Source organism: Scomber japonicus, chromosome 10 (genome assembly GCF_027409825.1).
Source record: "Scomber japonicus isolate fScoJap1 chromosome 10, fScoJap1.pri, whole genome shotgun sequence".
In the NCBI taxonomy this organism is placed as follows: domain Eukaryota; kingdom Metazoa; phylum Chordata; class Actinopteri; order Scombriformes; family Scombridae; genus Scomber; species Scomber japonicus.
This window is the reverse complement of record NC_070587.1, coordinates 21,897,869-21,917,834: the sequence shown is the minus strand read 5'-3', so window position 1 is coordinate 21,917,834 and position 19,966 is coordinate 21,897,869. Positions and strand designations below refer to the sequence as shown.

At 40.2% G+C, this 19,966-nt stretch overlaps 2 protein-coding genes across 4 annotated transcripts in view; both read right to left on the bottom strand.

The window, feature by feature from the left end:
* Positions 1–992: 992 nt before the first annotated feature.
* On the bottom strand, positions 993–3,047 carry LOC128366478 (dendritic cell-specific transmembrane protein). The gene is made up of 2 exons (XM_053327204.1): positions 1,852–3,047; positions 993–1,752 (listed from the first exon to the last, which is right to left on the bottom strand). The coding sequence occupies exons 1-2, from the start codon at positions 2,899–2,901 to the stop codon at positions 1,357–1,359; spliced, it is 1,446 nt and encodes a 481-aa protein (XP_053183179.1). The 5' UTR covers positions 2,902–3,047; the 3' UTR covers positions 993–1,356.
* A 4,155-nt stretch (positions 3,048–7,202) lies between these two features.
* rims2a (regulating synaptic membrane exocytosis 2a) overlaps positions 7,203–19,966 on the bottom strand; it is a 146,160-nt gene continuing 133,396 nt past the window's right edge. For 2 of the 3 annotated variants that reach the window (XM_053327475.1, XM_053327476.1), the window contains 5 exons: positions 9,087–9,228; positions 8,062–8,174; positions 7,793–7,894; positions 7,522–7,661; positions 7,203–7,406 (listed from right to left, as the gene is read on the bottom strand). In XM_053327475.1, coding sequence (XP_053183450.1) covers positions 7,203–7,406; positions 7,522–7,661; positions 7,793–7,894; positions 8,062–8,174; positions 9,087–9,228 — 701 coding nt within the window. Of the gene's footprint in view, positions 7,407–7,521; positions 7,662–7,792; positions 7,895–8,061; positions 8,175–9,086; positions 9,229–11,751; positions 11,897–19,966 lie in introns of those variants that run through there. The other variant, XM_053327473.1, reaches the window with a different exon arrangement.

The following is a 19,966-nucleotide window of genomic DNA, read 5'->3' as shown; positions in this document are numbered from 1 at the left end:
TACAGTGACAAAATGTTAATGAGCGGTGACAGGGTGTTTAAAGGGAAAGAGGACAGTGCTGTTCACTGCACATGTAGGGGACATCTGTCTTGGATTATGTAAGCAAATATCTGCTCTACTCACTGCAGGGGAGCATTAGACATGGAGGTAATATACAGAAGCCTGCCCCTGTATCACAGGTTACTAGAGATTGTCCGGTGCTCTATACTACACAAATACAGTTTTAATGTGTTATTCCTTTAGTTGTATCTTAATTGGAGCATCCATTCAAAAATACAGTACATATTGCTATAATGCAGATTATTTGTGCTGAAAGTTTTTGGGTCACCTGCCTTTTTATGCAATGAACATGATGTAATGTATATGAAACACCTCTGATAAGTAAGATGACATTTCTAGTTGCAGATTGCTCATTAAAGCTTAAGCTAATTGAATTACAGCCTCTTAATTAATGGTCTTTGGTTGGCTGTTGTCAACATGAAAGTGACTTCTCTATAAACCATTCTCCATGGTTACCATTACTGCCAATGAGCAGATTGAACTGTTATGTAAAGTGACATAACTTAATTAACTACTGTAGCATGTAGGAAGGATTATGCACAAAAACACTAATTGGGCACAGAGTCGTCGTAGCAGCATGAATTTATTGTTAAATTATTCAATACAGTAGAAAAACTAGTAGAAAAAAGAGTCCACAGCCATGGTAGCATCGCTGTGAGGCTGCATGCTGAGGTTCACAAGGACAATGCTAACATGCTGATATGTTATTTGTCATGTTAATCATCTTGCTTTAGCATGTTAGCATGGTAACAGTTGAGAACTAGAACTTAAACCAGCTGAGGCTGATGGGAATGTCATTAGTTTTGCAGGTATTCAGTGATAAATCAAAATAGTTGACCTGAGGAATAGTGCACCAATTTATATGGCAATCCATCTGATAGTTGTTTGACATTTCATTCAAAACCATAAATCAACCTCATGGTGGTGCATAAGGAATAATCAGGGATCACTAAAGTCATTAGTGTTTATCCTCTTGCACCAGTTTTTATGGCAATCCATCCCATAGTTGATGAGATATTTCACTGTAAACCACAACTTTCAACCTCATGGTGACACCAGAGGGAAAGTCAGAGGATCAACAAAGATAGTAGGGTTCATCCACTGGGGACCATTAATGTCTCCATCCAATAGTTGTTGAGGTATTTCAGTCTGGCTGCTTGGGTAGCTAAAAGCAGCATTTAGAATAATTTCCTCATACGATACTCTGTCGATCCTCTTTAGATGTGAAGAGTAGTGGGCACCAGAAATGTGGCTGATGAGAGAAGACAAGAAAAAGTATTGATTAAAGACAAAGTTTCAGTGTTTTAAAACCATAATGCACTCATCATTCACTATAGCAATTACTGTAATGCATACCTTAATGATTAGTGATGTAAGGAGGCTATTATCGGCTTTCTCCTTCCACGTTTTTAATCTCTTCCTCAGGATTTTGGCATGCAGGTACTCCACCCTCTGCTCTGCAGCGTCGGTGAAGAATCGCTCACACACCATCAGCCTGAGCTGGGACACTTTGGCAGCCACCAGGGCCATAATGAACAAAGTGAGCAGGATGGCAGCCAGTGGAACTACAGAGTTATAGAGCAGCAGCTTCGGTTTTGGAAGACATTTCTCCTCAAAAAGGGTCACAGAGTAGGAAAAGTCTTCTTTATGGCTTTCCTCACCAAGCGGTATACCAACTAAGGTTGAAATCCCCTGTAAAAGATCAATGAATAAGTAATAAGTGGGTGTGTCACAGAAATACACTCAGTAACGTATCAGTGAGACCTAAAAAACGTTCACAAACATACTTACTTTGATGCTCATTAGCAGGGGGACATGGAATGGTTCCATCTCTGATAATTTTGTCGTTACGATATCAACAAAACAGTACAGTAAGGCATCCACAGTTATAAATATGACCCAAGTTACGAAATGGGAGACAACTGGAATACCAAATTTCAGCACAGCTTTCCCCTCTCGTGCACTGGGAAGGAAGGATGGGAGAGAAGTGTAAAGCCTCTCCTCCTTGGTTGTGAGAGGAAGGACATGCGGCTTTCCTTCAGCCTTCTGCCTCTCGTCAAACTGAATGAACTTGCTGCTGATGAATCGATTTTGGTGTTTCAAGTCATTGCAGTATCTTTTAATGTGCAAGGCTATAAACATCATGAGTATGAGGAAGGTGATGGCAGGAAACATCCGGTCAGTCACAGAAGACACTGTGTTCATAATGGCCTGTGCGTACCTTACAGTTTCATTCAGTTTTTGCTCTGCTTCATTGAGTCTCTCCTTAAATTCTTCTGATTCCACTTTTGGTGAGACCTTGAGCTTGGAGTCAAGTTTTAACACCCCCAGGTCTGTAACAACCTCTTTGAGTATGTTACCCAGCCATTTCAACATTTTAACATAGTTACTGAAAGGAGCAGTAATCGATGCTTTCTTGGCCTTCAGGTTGCAAATCATGCTCTTGATCAGGCCTGTGAGGTTCTCCATAGTGTTGCGGATATTTCGAAGAACCACCAAACTGGTTCCTGTCGTCAGGAGCAGATTCCGGCTCTTCTTCATGAAAATCGAGATAACAAATAGGGTCCCAAAGCATCGTACTCTCTTCGACAAGAATAGGGCAACTGTCAGAAGAGTCCCAAAGCAGCCGGCAATCCCTCCAGCCACCGCTGTCTCATAGTCCAGAGTGTAGAGGAGGTATAGGAAGAGCAGGGAGCTGAGGAGGGAGCTGGAAAAGCAACAAGTGAGGAGGAGGATGGTGGTTTTCTTGAAGCCATCCCGTTCACCAGTGGTGAAAACATCCACAACCAGAGACCCAGTGTCTTCCAGGCTTTGTTTTATCACAGTCCATGAGAGTAGCATCCTGGATACTGAAGGAGAAAATGTTGGAAAACCCAACACTGGAGATCAAAAAGTTGGAGAGGAAGAGGAGGAACAGATAATAAAAAAAAATGTAATGGTCAGTAATACTACATGGCATGAAGTGTAAATTTGTTTTGAAATTTAAGTCAATATAAATTTAATAATAATAGCAGAAATTAGAAAGCTCCGTATGTGAGCTTTAATTTAATGAAAAATCACAAAGTACAGACCTGCTGTGTGGAGCTCGACATCTATTCATATGCATGTAGTCTGCAGTCTCCTTAAATACAGCTCAAACAGGAACTCTTCTAACCACAGTCATTCGTCATTACCCAGTCATCCCTTTTTTCAGACAAAAGCAGAAGGAAGGTTAATACAAGGCTGAGTTCAGACAGCATGTCAGACTGGATTGTGCTTTTGTTGTTAAATTAAATATTTTATTCAGGACAGCAAAGTGTCATGCCACTAATGAGTATAATTAACAACTTGAGACATTCAACATCTACAGCGCACTTAATAAAAGCTGAGATATATCTCTGGTGGGAGAAGGGAAACAATTACTTGAAGTTAACAGCAGTATAGAGTTCTTCTTGATGGACACAAAAACAGTCTTTAGTAATCATCTAATCTAAAGTAATAATCTTTTTAATGAATGAATGAATGAATCAATCAATTCAATTATATGGATTTAGACTTTATGTTCAGCTCAGCAGTCTTGCTAACCAGCCTATAGTCAGTAAGGCAATATATCCATGAAGAAGTCAAGAAAGAGAGCTACTTTAAAATCATACCTCTTCACTTCTTGCCTCTCTTTTTTTTAAAGTGTATGTATTACTTACGTTAATGATCCTGCCTAGAGATAGACCAATTTCATTTTCTCTCTCCTCATACTCATTCAGATATGTCAATTCAGGGTATATGACAGTACTCATACTCAATCTGATTCTAGAATGCTTTTATCTAAATATAAAATCTATACCTCAGTACTTGGAGTTCTTTGTGATCATTTTAAGTAAGGTAGCATTAAGCCAGGGGTTGCTGTGTCACTGAAAAAGATGATACCCAATCCACTTAATGTATCAGTACCAGGTCTGATACAGATCCAGAGTATGAGATCAATGAATTTACCTGCATCTGCTCATGACATTTAGTTGTAAAATGAAATTATATCTGTCTATCAAACACATGAGCTTATTCTACAAAGACTACTGTGTCAATAATTAAACACAAAGCCTTTTTCTCTCCTCTTAGCTCCTTTTCTTCTTTGTTATTTGGGATGTTGGGGTCATGGAGGTGGGGTGGGTTGGGGGATATAAAGTAGTTACTGTAAAGTTGTTTGATCTTTCTCCTTTTTTGAAATGTACCTGTTGTAATTAACAAATAGAGCTTAGCCTACTTGTGCTGGACCACTCAGTTATTGACATTTTTTCATACAGGGCCACTCCATTCCTTTTACAAACAAGGGTCATTTCATCATGGGGAGCATGGGGAGGAGGTCTACTGTTGAACCTGTGAGAACAGATGAATGATGTCTTCTGTGCCTCTGGAAGAAGCTCTTCAAAGTCTGAGCAATAACTCCAATAGCAATGGAGGGTAAACATGTGTAACAGACAATCTGTGTTTGAAAGTGCTGGCTGTCACCATGGGACGTTTAATAAAAGATGCTAATGAGTTGCATTATGGGTAATGTAGGATCCAGTGTTTTATCCATATTAAAAGACAGGACATCTCAGCCTCTGCTCTATCACTTTTTACCTGCTTTTAAAAATGTCTTATAAGAGTGCCAAGAAACTTCAACTTCTTACGTACTTCTCTTGTTTCTGTCATATTTGTGTGTGTGCGAGTGTGTTTGTGTGTATGTTATCATCACCCAACACTTGGCAGTTAGTGTAATATCAATTTTTTATTTTTAATTTGAAAAATAACTTACATAAATCTCTGTACTCAACCATACTTAACCAAGACATAGCCTTGGCATTAACACATTGCACCAAAAAGAGAAAATTAAAAGGCATTCAAAAGGATAAATAACATATGTCTTTGTCATCATGTGAGGCATTTTTCCTGTTCCAACAGAGTCTTCTATTCATGGTAGCTTGTTTATTCAAATTCTGACATCTAAAGGTATGTACAATGAAAATTAAAATGAAAATATATACTGTAGCTTGTTACAGCGACAAGGTTTTCTTGGACATTAAAATGCATTATCTTCATGTGGAAAAGGAATAATGCCTCAGTTCAATTTCATTCAGACATACTGCAACTATAAGATTCATATACTTCCCAGACATGAGAAGTATTAATAATTACTAAAAATAGAAAATAAAAAATAAACTGGTCTTGGCTTTTAAATAAAACTAACAAAAATATAGTAAATTAATTTCATTTTCATTAAAACAAGAAAAAAAAAACATTTTCTGTGGCAATATCCCTTGTTATTTGAACTTGTGATTAGATCATCTTCACAAACAGTGCCTGTAAAATTGAACTGCAGTAACACACAGCTTTTGCATGTTCGCTGCCTCTTGATTAGGTATAGACCTCTTGCTGTACCGATACAGATTATTTTTGCATGTTCGTCAACAATACTGAAATAAAATACACTTGCAATCACAACTTGTTTCGTCAACCTCCATTAAATATAAAATATTTTCCTTGTCACTTTTTTTTTTCTCAAAAACCTTAAAGAAAATATGACCTTGGGGGTGGAATGTTTTGTTAAAACTTCAATAATTGGCCGTGGAAGACCAAGAACTAATTTGTTGTAGAGTTCAATTTAAGGTGAGGGAGAAAAGTAATGAAGTTGACATGCACTGTACAAGAAACTGCAAAAATTCCAAATATCATCTTTATCAAAACATGCTGAGTTACTGTAAGGTGTGCCCAAGCCATGTTGCAGAAAATCCTTTTCAACATGCTTGTTAAACAAATCAAATCCAAAAAAAAAAAAACATACTGAAACAATACAGAACTGTAAAATAACCCACAGTCCTAAAATCTGGACAATATCAGGGGACTGAACAATGGTATTAATGAATAGTACAATGAGAAGTACCCTGGGACAAGGAAGAAAAAGAGAAACATGTACAATTTGCACATAATGTTTATCTTTATAAGGCGTGAGCCTTTTACAATGAAATAAATAATTTACATTTATTTTCATTATCACTTTTTGTCACATAAACATTTTCTGTTAAATAACTCCAAAAGTTTCCTTTAAGTTTCCCTTATCTGCATGTCTGCAAAACACAGACTCATGAATGGTCTAAAGAATGATAAACAATGTCTATTTTTTTTTCATCACGATGTTGCATTCACTCCCCTTGAAAACCATGCACTAGTGAAATTTATCTTTAAAAATAATATAAATTGTTGAAAATGGCTGATCTGTTTTATTTATTTTTCTTCATCTTTTTTGCAAGTTGCAGCCTCAAGAAAATAATTTTCTTCTTTTTTTTTTAAATTCAGCTAAATTTGTGTCCATGCAAATGAACTAAAAAGGGAAAAAAATATTTTTTTCTCATTTAATTTTCATACAATATATCAACAGAGAAAGAATGATGGTAGATTGTACATCTTTTCATGGGGTTTTGATCATTACTGTATATTCTGGAGTGTTGATGGTAGCCACTTCAATATTGCCTCTGATTAACTGAAGTCTTTCTGGTGGTTTAGCAGGACGCTTTGATTCAGTACATAAACCTGGAGTACGCGGAGAATTTATTTTGGGTTTTGGGGGAGTGTGGATACAAGCTGGGACACACCTCACCCAAAAGTGATGGTCACCAAAACTCCATCTACACAGCAAGGTCTGTTGGCGTGGCGTGACCAAGCATCTGGTTAGAAACACTGTCACCCCCTTCAGATACATTGACATTTAAAGAAAAAAGAAAGAAAACAAAAACAAATGAAAACAAAAACAAAAAAAAAGTAAAAGCAAAACATTTATTTTTCATTCGAAAAGGGCTTCTGTAGAACTCGTTTAGCGGTTCCCAGGACTGACCCCCATGGCTTCGAATTGGATGAAAACCTGGAACTGACGGATTCCTCGTGCTAAGGAGTTCATTCCAGCTTCCTCCAAACAACAACAACAACACCCGGCAATCCCGGCCGCCAGGTGCTTGCAACACGCTTCGCCACGTGCACGACATGTGCAACGTTTTTGCTCAAAACACAGGATCACGTTTGCACCCCTAGAAACAGGCTCAGAAGACACAACATCAAGCATGCAGTGTAACCGGGGGGCGTGACCTGTAATCGCAACACTGGCTGCTACAACAACGCTATCAGTCCACACGCTGCTATGATCGAGAGAAACTGTCCAGTGAGGATTGGGAAGCTCTTCTTGTCAGTGGGGCCAGAGTAGGGTCCACCAGTGAGGAAGGAGGAAAGAGCTTGAACCAGCCAATCACCATGTTGGACAGGTCCAGCTCGTCTAACAGTATCTGAACTGCTCCCATGAATGATTTATGGTCCATACGTCCATAGTCACCCCACACAATGACCTAAAGAGAACAACACATAAAAAGAAATGAGTCAAAAGGATAGGATGAAGTTTAGCAGTGCTCAGCTCAGAGTGTGTGCTTTAATTACTGTGAGACCTGATCACTGTGTTCTCACCTGTAAAACCTTCCCTCCCGGACTCTCCTCAAACGGCAGTTGCTGCTGGTAAAGAGGATCCAAGGTTTTTCTTGCTACTTTTGTTTTCTTTTTGGCTATACAGACTCCGTTTTCCAAAAGGTAGACCTTAACATATGGTGCTGTGGAGCAGAGAGGAGAGGAAATGTTACCTCAGATTCCCATATCCTAGAGCACAATGCTTATTCTTCCTTATTATTCATCATGTACCTTATCAACATATATGACATACTGTATGTGTATCTTAAATTACCTGGCAGTGCCTTGGAACCTGGTTTTCCCACAAGGCCGCGGGCTCGGATGACCTCCACCTCCAGTGCTCCTTTCTTATCCACCATGCCGATTTGGATGTCGCCTGCATAACAAACAAAACAAACATTTGAGAAATCACCATACAGTCCAGCAGACTGTCTGCTACTGTAATGTGCACAAGCTAATTAAGCCAACCATTACAAGTGCAAAGAATGAATGATAAAAGAAAAAGGAATATATATATTCTAAGAAAAGCATTCTTGCTCTCACCCATGGGTGGAGTAGCCAACGTCTGTCGCCCGACCAGCTGAGCGGGACCCAGACCATCCAGGAAGTCACTGAACTGGGCATCTGAGGAGAGCCTCACACCGGGGAAGATGAGACTGAAACACAGGAACACAGATTGGTTACCATAGAGATAAAGGTGCAGTTATGTTGAGCAGTTGGCAGTGGCCTATAACATTTCATAGGCAGAAATCATAAGCACAATTATTTGGTCAATATTGAGATGATTATTTAACACGATTATTCATTGACTCAGAACAGAAATGCTTCTGCTTTATTAGATGTATCAATCAACACACACTGTGAGTGTTTAATGGAGACCCCCTGTGTTCTTTTACACTGTTTATATCAGCTGTTTAAATCACACAAATATCCTGCTGTGTGTGTGTGTGCGTGTGTGTGTGTGTGTGTGCGTGAGTGTGTGTGTGTGTGTGTGTGTGTGTGTGTGTGAGCTTATTAACTGTATCTGAATGTACACTGACTGCCAGCTCCCAGTCTGTCTGTGAACTCGTCTGTTTCACTAGAGGCAGACTCCTCTCACTCATTACAGTGGGAGGAGAAATAAAATCATTGAATCAATAAATGCAAACACTGCTGATTTCTTCCTGTGGAGCCAACATGAAAACTATTTAGGTTCAGTGCATTTCTGCTGTCAGTCAGACGGTAAAGAACTGCTGCTGATAGACAGACAGCTCTGTGGATAGAGATGCTGAATGCAGGTCGGAGGCTTTTAGGGAGGAGCAAAAGACAAAGCGAGAGCACGATGGTGAAACAGAATGCGCCACTCTAATTGTTTTATTTCAATTATCTTGTTTTTGTGATCGTTGGAAGCCAAAAGGGAAAATGAAATTGAAAATAAAATTTGATTAATCGCCCTAAAGTGTTGTGAGGATTAGGACGAGTGAAGCCTAACATGATTAATCAAATCAAGTTTGACTTTTGCTGTGTGTGCACAAACTGCTCCCATTGCACTTTGTGGTAAATGTGAGAGTGAGTCCTTGTCTCCTTACTTTCCCTCAGAGCTGTAGCTGTTCATGCTTCCATCTGTGGACTCCCGGCTGGCCTGCCGAGTCATCCTGCTCCTCATCTCCACCGCCAGGCCCGTCTCTGTGCTCCTCTGGATAGTGCTGCGTAACTTCTTACCTCCCGCTTCTGCACACAGAATGACACACACAGCGAAGGAGAGGGGGAGAGAAAAGAGTGATGGAGACTGTTAATCCCTGACATTGACTCATACAGTGAGTTACATTCGTATGGATTATTACTGACATGCTTTCATCAGCTCATAACAAAAAAAAAAAAAATCATTCCACATGGGAAACAAAAGACCAGAGAGCCCTCTGTGAATTCATATTCACAGCTGTAGCCAGGATATGGCTACAGCTTATTCTGGGAATTATTTCAGCGATTTCACTCTGACAATCAAACAAGGTCACTAATTCAAAAAAGCTCTGCAGAATTATGGCTCTTTGTGTGTCTGTTGAGCAAAGACGACACGCATAGCCCTCCTCCAGTCTGTGCTACCCACTGCCTACGGGGGTCTTTTGGGACCCTTAGTGAGCCCATTCTCTACCTACAAACATCCAGCGTTGCGCCCCTCCACACCACTACCCGCCTGGGCTGATCCAAGACGACAGCTGACTCCTTCCATTAACCCTGCTGCCGCTCATCTTCGCCTCAGCCTCCCTGACAGCCTGAGCGTGAGGCCATGTAGCTACGCCAGTGGCAGACGTACACATACCTACACACAAAGCTGAATGCTCCACCATCCCTACATCACTACTGTGTTTCATTTTATATCACATTAAAATAGAAGCCAGGTTATTGTCCGTAAGCAAGTCAATACAATATATATATAGCAGAGACGCTCACAGGGGGTCGTTGATCTATAAAAACACATCTGAAAATAATAATGTAACCATGTGCGTGGCTATGGTGCAACTATTACTAAATCTTATTGCCCCAATTATAGTTATGAAATCTATTTTTTCTGGTCTGTAATCAGATAAATGGAAATTAGGCCATTATGTTATTTCCCACAGGTCAGACAATCATTGCAAAGCCAGACACAACTCATAACACTAAGTTAAAGTCAGTTCAGCATTTTCAACCCCAGGGGTGCAATGTGACGACAAACAGTCTGCCACCTATTCATCGAGCTTATGTAATTTTCATCTTATAATTTCTCTGTTTTGCGTTGAATGAGTCACATCCAGACTGCAGCGCTCCTAATCCAGCATCATTGTGGAGACAGTTGCGGCGCCGGCTGTTCTCGCTTTCTCCCTCCTCGTCTCATCAGAGGAGGAGCTGAGGAGAAGAGAGATGATCCTGTGTCTTATCTCGCGCAAGCACAAACAAACCTGAAGCCTTTCAGCCTTCAAATCTCAGTTATTCAGCTGGCCTCCGCCTCCTCTTCCTGCTCTTTAAACATCACAATAAGAGCCGCAGTCGTAGAGGTCGACTGTGACGTCTGCAGCAAACTGCGGCTCTATACACCTTATTTGCCAATCAGAGGCCAGTCAGATGTTATCAATGAACAATAACAACACGCTGTATATGCTGTAATGTCGCTTATACCATGTCTACTGCAATTCATTTCCCTGCTAATTGTAGCAGATTTATACAGAAACAAATAGATGAGTGTCATGATTATCAATCTACACTTGCACTTTCATGCCCATAAATCATTTATTTTATACAAGCAAATACACAGACTAAGGTGTCAAAGATGAGAGCATCAGCAACACTGCTTGGAGGATGTGGCACTTTCCTTTACAATATTGATTTACCTTCAATTTCAAGACGGCAGATAAGGACTATGAACTCTCAGTAGCCTAAAAGCTGGCTTGCCACCAAGAGCTCTCTAGCCTCAAACTTCAGCCTTGCCAGACAGGAAAAGACGATGACAGTGTGTGTAGTGGAGCTGCTCAGTGGCCAAGTGTGAGTAAGTGATGTCAGTGTCAAGTTTTAGGTGAAAAAAAAGAAAAGAAAGGCCAGTGTGGTCAGGAAAAATAAGATAAAAAATAAAGGACTGAATCTTCTGCAGTGCAAATCCAAAACCTACTGACTTTCTCTGTAAATAAACCAATCATCACTAGAATAGGAACTGATTAGAGCTTCCTGGAAGGCATGAATTTAAAAACATGAACAGAAATCATCACTGTAAATAGAAATTGAAGACATTCACTGAACAATGCTGTATTTGTAGGCTAAATCAGCACTACCGCCCACAAGATAAACAATGATTCATTCCAGTTACTAAATCCTGTTTCAGAGTCTGATTTAGAAATCATCAAGGGGAACTGACATATGTTCGACAAGCATGAGTAGAATGTGTCAGCAAACAGAGCATATCCTGAAAGAGTCCATGCTAACACCACCGTCACCCCAAACAGCAGCAGCAACAACCTGACTAGAAATAAACTGGTGATAAACTGACTAGAAATAGAGGCACAGATATTACTCTCCAATTCATCTTATTACCAGTCCACACATGGTTTAAGCATCGTAGTATATCCTCATCCTAAACTAATTAAACTAATTACATCTCTCAACCTGCCCCACCACCACAATAACCACCTCTGAATCTTCCCACTAATCCTAAATGCATCTCCTCACTCCATCCCTCCTTTTATGACAGCACTACTGTGACATTTCCCCTGGTTGTTATCTTACCTCCGTCCTCTTCATCGAAGGAGTTCATGCAGGGGAAATAGACAGCCAGAGCTTCAAACGATGCAGACAGGCTCATCTTACTCTGGGAGCGCTGTATACGCATCCCTGGAGCCGGAGCAGAGGTATCGTGCCCCTGCCTGCCCATTGTGACCGGCGCTCGTCCTTGTCAATGCAGAGAATTGAACGGTATAAAAGAATTCAACTAAAATCTATTATGTAGAGTAAATTCCTCAGGCCAGAAGAAGAAGATGCTGTGCTGTAGAGGTCTATGCTGTCTTCTAGTCTGTCCCTAGATGCTCTGTGGACTGCATCTTAGGGAGAGCTTTAAAGAAATGCTGCTTCAGTGGCAGAGTCTTGTGCTGTCTGTGTCTGATGTTCCTGCTGCACCTCTTTCTTCTGGGGGAAGGGAAGAGAGCTGCATCGTGCTCTCCACCAATCAGAGGGCCGGGCTGCTCAGGCGCACCTCGGCTGGCTCTGCGGGTGAACGAGCTCTACCCAGAGATACTAGCCCCCCCCCCTCCTCCTCTCCAGTCCGTTTCTCACCATTTTTTTTCTTTTACGATTTGCTTTCTACTTTTTCTCCCTCTGCTTTTGTTTCTTTTGTGCTATTCGTCGCAGTTATTTTCCCTTTCTCTTCATCCGTCCCTCTATCTCATCATCTTATCCACAGGAGCCAGTGAAAACAAGCTGTCATCAGGTCTGCCAACGAGGGCTTCAGCCACATGGCGGTCACTCAAAGTTCACGTGCCAAACTCTCTACTTTATTTTTTTCTCCTCTCCATAACCATATCACAGCTGTGTTGTGTTAGGAGGAATTTGGGTTTGCTTTTTGCTGGCTGTTTTCACGAGTTTCTGAGAGTGAGAAATCAAGTGGATGATAACATTCACGTGCCTTGCCCTGAAAAAACCGTTCATCATCCGCCCAGTGCCTCCCTGTGACACAGCTATGTCGAGTTGCGAGAAAATTCAGCTTCCCTTGATCATTTGCAAAACGCACTTTTAAACAAATAGAAAATCTCTCTGTTTGAATGAAGTGTCAAACTTACCCTAACACTGACATTTTTTCACCCTATTCCCACCATTTGAGTACAGAGTAGAAAGAAACAGTGGGGCTTGGACAAAAGATTTCTTCATAGGTGGTCTCTGAAATGCTGATGGGTTTTCTACTGGCGTGATGTGTGAGGGCTAACACATTAAGCTAATGTATGGCTTTAAACTAAACTTCAGCCCCTCTGGTAACTGTCATGACTGCAGCTTGGAAAAAAAGAAAAAGAAGTAAAACTGTACTGCTTTGACGCACTGCCAGAGAACCAACTGTGGTGCTTTACTTCTAAAAAACGTGGGCTAACTGGCAGAATAGACACAGGACGAGTCAACTATCATAAATATAGCGTGCTCCCTGTAGTGTTATCACTGAAGCTAAAGTTCCTCTATAAGAAACACTGCAACCTACTTCCACGAAGGAGCCACTTAACACATTGCGCCCATTTGCTGGTTTCATCTAGGTCAGCACAGCCAAAAACAACACTTCACATTTTACAGCTAGAGGGAAATTGGACGAACACAAGCAGTAACAATACAACCAACTGGGCCATTTTTAATGGGTCTTCTTAAGAGAGTTTCTTTATGAAGGGATATGCTTTTTCAGAAGCTCCTGATAACTCAACACTAACACTAATCTGAAGAAAACAAAGTGAATCCAAAGCTAAGATTGTGTCTTTGAGAGAATAATGTTTGTTTTGAATGTTTTTAGTCTTGCTGGTCTCACTTAGGTCCAGACTGAAATATTTCATGTTCCACAGAAGATGAAGCAACTGACTTAGATGATCTTCTTCATTTGTCCACTGCTGTAGTGCATGTACTTGTTTAAATACTTGCAGAAAAAAATCCCATCAGGTGAGCTTTATTACTAATTAGCTAATCTCAGCATCCTAAAATGGTGATTAGAACAATAATTAACATTGCACCTTTTTTTATACAATATACACCAGGTAATCTAAATAAAAGCAAAGCAATCTTTTGTCAGTCATTTATGCTAGAAGCTATGAGAGCAGAACACTGTGAGCAGAGTATCTGTCACACACACATCAGGACAGCCACACACGTAAATGATACTGTAGCAACAGGGAACTCTGATATCTATTGAAATACTTTCTGGCTTTTCCGTTCTTTGCTCTTCATTCAGCTAAAAGGTGAAACCTGAACATTACACTATCTACTGAAGCACGAGGTGACTGATGTGATGCTCAAACTACTACTGCAGTCTGACAAGGACAACCTGGCAAACTGATTCATACTTGTATAGCAGAGTTGAGGGTTACTCATTCACAATACACAATACAGGTAGATATACTGATGATATATTAATTACAAATATCACTGATGTTCACATTAAAATCTCTAACTTGTAATCATCACTCGTAATCATCACCTTTACTCAGTTTTTTGTTATGTGTACCACATATGACAAAACTAAGGTTAATAAGACTAATTGTAGTTAAATGAGATTCTCTGATGAAGCCCTTCTGCCTGCTGTCTAGTTATTAAATCATACATGTTATTAGAATCATTTTGTTGACTTGAGAACTTACACAGTGGCTTTGAAATTAATTAGCAGAAGAAAAGATCTGACATCAAGAAATAATAAAATATATCTATATAAATATTAAATATATAGTGGTTAATCTCTCCTCCATCTACATCATGGCCAATGCGTCAATGGACACGTGGCAAAAGAAATTCAACAACACATTTGGCACGTGTTGCCTCTTTTAACTTTCACACCTAGGGACATTTATTCTTACCCATCCACCCACTGTACAATGAGAGAAAAAAAGGCATTTCAACATTTTTCACTGTCATACACCCACTGAACCTGACACACGACTCTCAAAGAAAAAAAATAAGGTTAATTACTATTGTCGCAAATGTGTTCAATACAGCACGTGGATGTGTATTCAAGGTCTCTGAAAACGGAGATCCCATCTCACACAAAAAGCCACACTGAAGCTTCCAGTTACAAGATAATACTAAACATTATTAACAAAAATAGCTCCTTATTAAAGGTATCTGTATCTCAAGCAAGTTCTAAATTGTGCCTAATGAAAAGCAAGAATTAATGCCAGATGCATATAAATGATGCATATGTCACACACATAAACTGATATTCGTAAATGAAGAATGTGGACACCACATGTATTCTACAGACCAGCGGGAACATGTTCTTGTAAAGTGACCTGAGAGTGAGGTGATGAGGTAGAGATTAAATATAAGGTGAGACACAATCTTTTAGTCAAACATTGTATGTTTAGGTTGATAACCAGCTACACTGGTTGTTTTTTGTTTTTTTTGCATTTACAGAGATCTGTAAAATGCTAATCAAAGGCACACATCTATATATATATATATATATATATATATATATATACACATGTATATATATATGTATGTCAACACTGTATTTTGCTATTAATATTCCCTCTATTGTATCTTACACTTTGTAAAGTCAGTTTAGATAAGAGCTCTACAAACTAATCATTGATTACATTTCTGAGATATCACTGCCAATGGTGGTTTACAGGTCCATGTGATAAATTAATGATATGGATGCTATAAAGAGCTGCACAGCTGTATGTAATCACAGCTATTCTGGCTGTTGGAGAACCTAGTTGGTGCAAAGCAAGCACTGAACCCACACCTTCCCATTTGTTTCAGTGACAGGTATAGAGATTGGTGGAGCAGGCGGTGAATTGTTATGAAAACAGCTGGTTCAGGACGTGTCTTCAGCCATTTATGGCTATTTGTGGAAGTGGAAATGAGGCACGTGCACATGTGCCAAGTTCTTCAATGACTGAGATGTATAAAACAGAACCAGAGCACAGCTTATAAATCAGCTAATATTTCATCTCTACTTCATCACAACCCCCTCAGATCTCTTTTGAAAAACACATGTACGTCTGGTCTTAAGAATGCGTGAGGTGACCACATTGTCACAACACATATTTATGAATAGCAGTTTATGTACAGGAAATGGCGTATACATAGTTCTTGTGTGTACACATCATCTATGTATCTGGTCTCTCTCCAAACTTTGACAAAGCAACATGACAATGACCATAGGACTGGAAATCACAAGCACCTCAAAGGGAAGGAATGTGAGGAATCCTGTCAATTCTGCTACAACAACAAGAGAAGAACGTAATATCCCAGAAGTCATCTGTAAGCTCTGCCTGGCAGGCGGCAGAGATCATAGGCAGGAGCCTTCGGAAGTCTTTCTGATTGATGAGGCAAGGCCAGGCCAAGTGTCAGGGAGAGACTGTGGCCCTGTGTGCTGTAAACACAGCTTAATGGAGGGCTCCAACCCTGGCACTCACATGCGTGGATGTACGCAAACACACACATACGAGCACTTACATGCGCACACACCCGCACACATCGCAGTATATGCGAAAAGGTGGGCAAACACAGTCTCTTCTCACAGTTTACATTCCCTGCTGCCTACCTTGATGAAGGCCAGTCCTGCAGTCTAGAGAGTCCCCTCTCGTGTCTCACTTACATGTGATGACTATTATACAGCAAAATAATGTCATCAAATTAAAAATGTAATAACATTTGAACTAAATAAGATGTAATATCATGTTAGAGTCTTTTACAACACATTAAGTCTGCATTCATTGATATTTGTGATTATGGCTAACATTAGCTAATGGTTACCTACTTGTGCAACCAGCAGAAACAGGGCAATATTTTAATTAATTTGAGTGACTGTCCACCTGAAGAATCTAATATTCACTCATTTTTAGATCTGGTTTGATCTTCACCAACTCCTGAGAAAAATACAATATAAAATAAGTTGTTCTTCAGCTTGCTCATTATTAACTTTGTCAGTATTACAGATGTATGAAATGAAAATGAAAGCACAGATATTAGCAGTGCTCTCAACTTTAAAAAGAATTTTAAAATGCTCATAACATTGTTTCTATGTATGACACAAAAAATGAATTCACACCCAAACATGTACACACAGTGTCCTGATATTCTCTTCACACCATCACTGAAAAGGCTCACAGCTTCAGTGGAAGGCGTGAGGCGAGAGAGGCATATATGACATGTGAGGTGGAGCAGTTGGAACAGTCGGGCTGCCACTGAAAGGACAACAGATGGAGAGTGAAGGAGAGAGGGAGAGAGAGAGAGAGAAAGGGGATCTAAATACTGGCAGATACTGGCAAATACAAATAGTGGCTTATACTGCATGTGTATACTGAAAATTTCAGACACAAGACAGCTGACATCACTGTGGCGCCTGTGAATTTACAGTCACAACAAACTAGTATGATTTGTCTTGTGTTGCGTGAGAAAAACTAACATGTCACCACTGCATGACTACTTCTCATACTGAAAGAGGAAATAAGCTGTTTTTTAACCATTTCTATGAAGAGCAGATGCATCACGCTCACACTCCATGACTAAACTGACCGCATTATTTTACTAAGTGCATGTCTCATCAGGCTTCCTCTTCGACTGACAGCTACAGAGAGCTGCTCTCACCATTTAAGTACAAAACAATCAAAAGAGGAAGTCTGTATTTTTAGCAGTGGTTAAAAATGTAAAATTAAATAGTGTGGGAGTTCATATTTAGACCGGTTCAGATGGGAGGCAAGAATGTACTGTGCTGAAATGCGGGACTTCTGTGGGGTCCGAATGTGTCCTCAACTGTGTCCAAGCCTCAGACTCAGGCAAGAGGAGACATATGGCTGAGGAGCGTGAGCCTCGCTGCAGGCAAAAACACTGAGCAGCTGGTGAAGCATGACAGGATTTAGATGAATCAACAGCTTTTAAGCTGAGCTAATGGAGATGCTGACTGAAGATAGATATTATTCTTAGTGATATTCCACCCAAATAATACAACGTTTTCAAATCTAACTTTGACTGTAGGCTGCAAGGGTAGTTGTTTGTAGCATGTAGCTTCATCCTTCTTTAATCAAAGAAACGGCTATATTCTGCTCAAATTCACACCTGATACAGTGTATTTCAGTAGTTATCATGGGCTGTTCAATGGGGTATTGTATGTTCTCAGCCCTTTGAGAGTAAACCAGCACACTTGACACTGTTTCTTTAGCTAAGTGGGAATAATCGAGGCTGCAGCAAGAGCCAGAGTTTTGTATCCTCGTTCACATGTGCTCGCTTAATGTCCACAGCTCGTATGGAGGGTAAACATTAATACATCTTCAAACTTACCATGGATCACTGCTAAATGATGCTCCTGCACAATTACCACTACACAGAATAAGAAAAAAAATCCTCTTCAAAACAAGAACATTGGATAATTTCTTGGATAACGCAAAGTACACTGTCTGCCAGGAAAGACGCCATGTGCTGCTCTCAGTGGGAAAACAATTAATTTCATCCACCAACTCTTGATATTCACAGCACAGCTTGTGAATTAATATAAAAGAATCACTGACTCGAGTGCAACAAAAAAAGTAATACAAATACTGAACAAACTTCATAAGATTATCTTGTGATTCTAATAAAGCAAAGTTCTTAATTTCTCAATTTCCTGTCCTTCGTGCCTGTCTGCTCTGCCATTATGAAGATCTAAAATACCTCGCTCATCTTTTAGGAAATGTCACCAATATTTAATTTGAGAGTTGAGATCTTAATCATTTTATGGGCTAAAAGATGAAGCCAAAACTCTTCCTGTGTTGAAAGCTGGCCTAATGTGTTTTCTTTCTGCTCCAGGTGCACAGTACCTGAGAGAAAATGCACAGTGACCATGGCAACAGAAACCCTACCCATACCAAATTAGGCCTTCTCTTGCATTTACATTATCGAGCACACAGGTGCACGCAGTCGCACCCTACAGAGGGCTTTAAGTGTCATTAATTTTTCAGACACACTCTATGCATTATTATAAATGCTGGCAGAGGCCTATGCTGTAGTGTTGCTTGGCTTTTCAAAGGTGGCAATCCCAAAGCTGTACCATGAATTGACCGGAGCACACAGATACACTTCATCAAAATGACAGCTGTGTAGGAGGCAGCCCTTTATGGATGAACAGAGATGTCAGGTGGCTCCACCATGACAACAAAACACCAGTCGTTAGTGTGAGAGCTAATGTCAGCACCAAACTGCGGAATAAAACAACTGCTGAAGCTGCCTGAACATCTACATGACAAACTTTAGTTGTAACTGGGCCATCGCTATGGTGGACCTTTTTGCAAATAGGTTAAATAGGTTTGTCTATCCATGGTTTCCAATTACATGAGTACTGTGCAAAAGATAATGCTCCTTGTCAGTAACAGAGTCATTCAGGAATTGTTCATGATGGATTCAGGTCAAATTTTGACCTTGGGTATCGACTGTAAGAACATTGCTGTCTGCAGGGTGCAGCTTTAACACCAGGATGTTACAGAACCCTTGCTGAGTAACTACACGAGGCAGCTTTTATCAGGATGGCTTTCTTTTTTTCCCTGCTCTTTAAGGTAAATACATGTAGGTTGATGATCATACTGCTGACCATCATGACACATTCTTGATATATTTCAGTGGGTCCATTTATAGAATTTGACACCTTTAAAAGCATCAATGTTCTTACAGTATTTCCGCATATATTTAGGTCACTGCAGATATGGCTCCTCTGAGAGCTCAGGCTGATTAACAGCCATGAGTCCTCTTGTGAATTGTAATAGAGATGGAGAGAGAGAGAGAGGAGTGGAGGAAAGACAGAAAGGGAGAGGTATTATAGTTGGAAGGCGAGAGAGGATGAAATGAATAAGTAAGAAGAAGAGATAGAAGGCATATAACGATAGCGAGATACAAATGTCAGTTAGTGTAATAGGGAACAGGAGACTGAACGAGGTAGAAAGAGGGATGTGGAGAAAATGGTGGGGTGCTAGTGTCCCTCCGCCTTGGTTGTACCTGTGCCGCTGTGTTCCTTTCATGCATCATCCTGAGAGCAGCGTGTCTGCTTCGGCCCCCTAAGAGATTAATTAACACCCTCAGCTAGTGGAGGAGCTGCTGATAGGCACCCAACTCAACACGGAAGATAAATTACCTCAACTGAAAGCTCAAAGTTCAGCTATTTTACCACATACAAAACACTCCGTCTGGAGGTCTAAAACTACGTCAGTATCTAGTGTAGGTCAGAATGAGAGAGGAAGGGGCAGTCTCTGCATTGTTTTCTCTGCTGTATACATAGGGTTATTCTGGGAAA

Excerpts from the sequence above, each read along its gene's own strand:
- LOC128366478 (XM_053327204.1), bottom strand. The coding sequence starts at position 2,901 with ATGCTACTCTCATGGACTGTGATAAAACAAAGCCTGGAAGACACTGGG. Across the intron at positions 1,753-1,851 it reads CCCTGCTAATGAGCATCAAA|GGGATTTCAACCTTAGTTGG; the intron begins GTAAGTATGTTT and ends GATCTTTTACAG.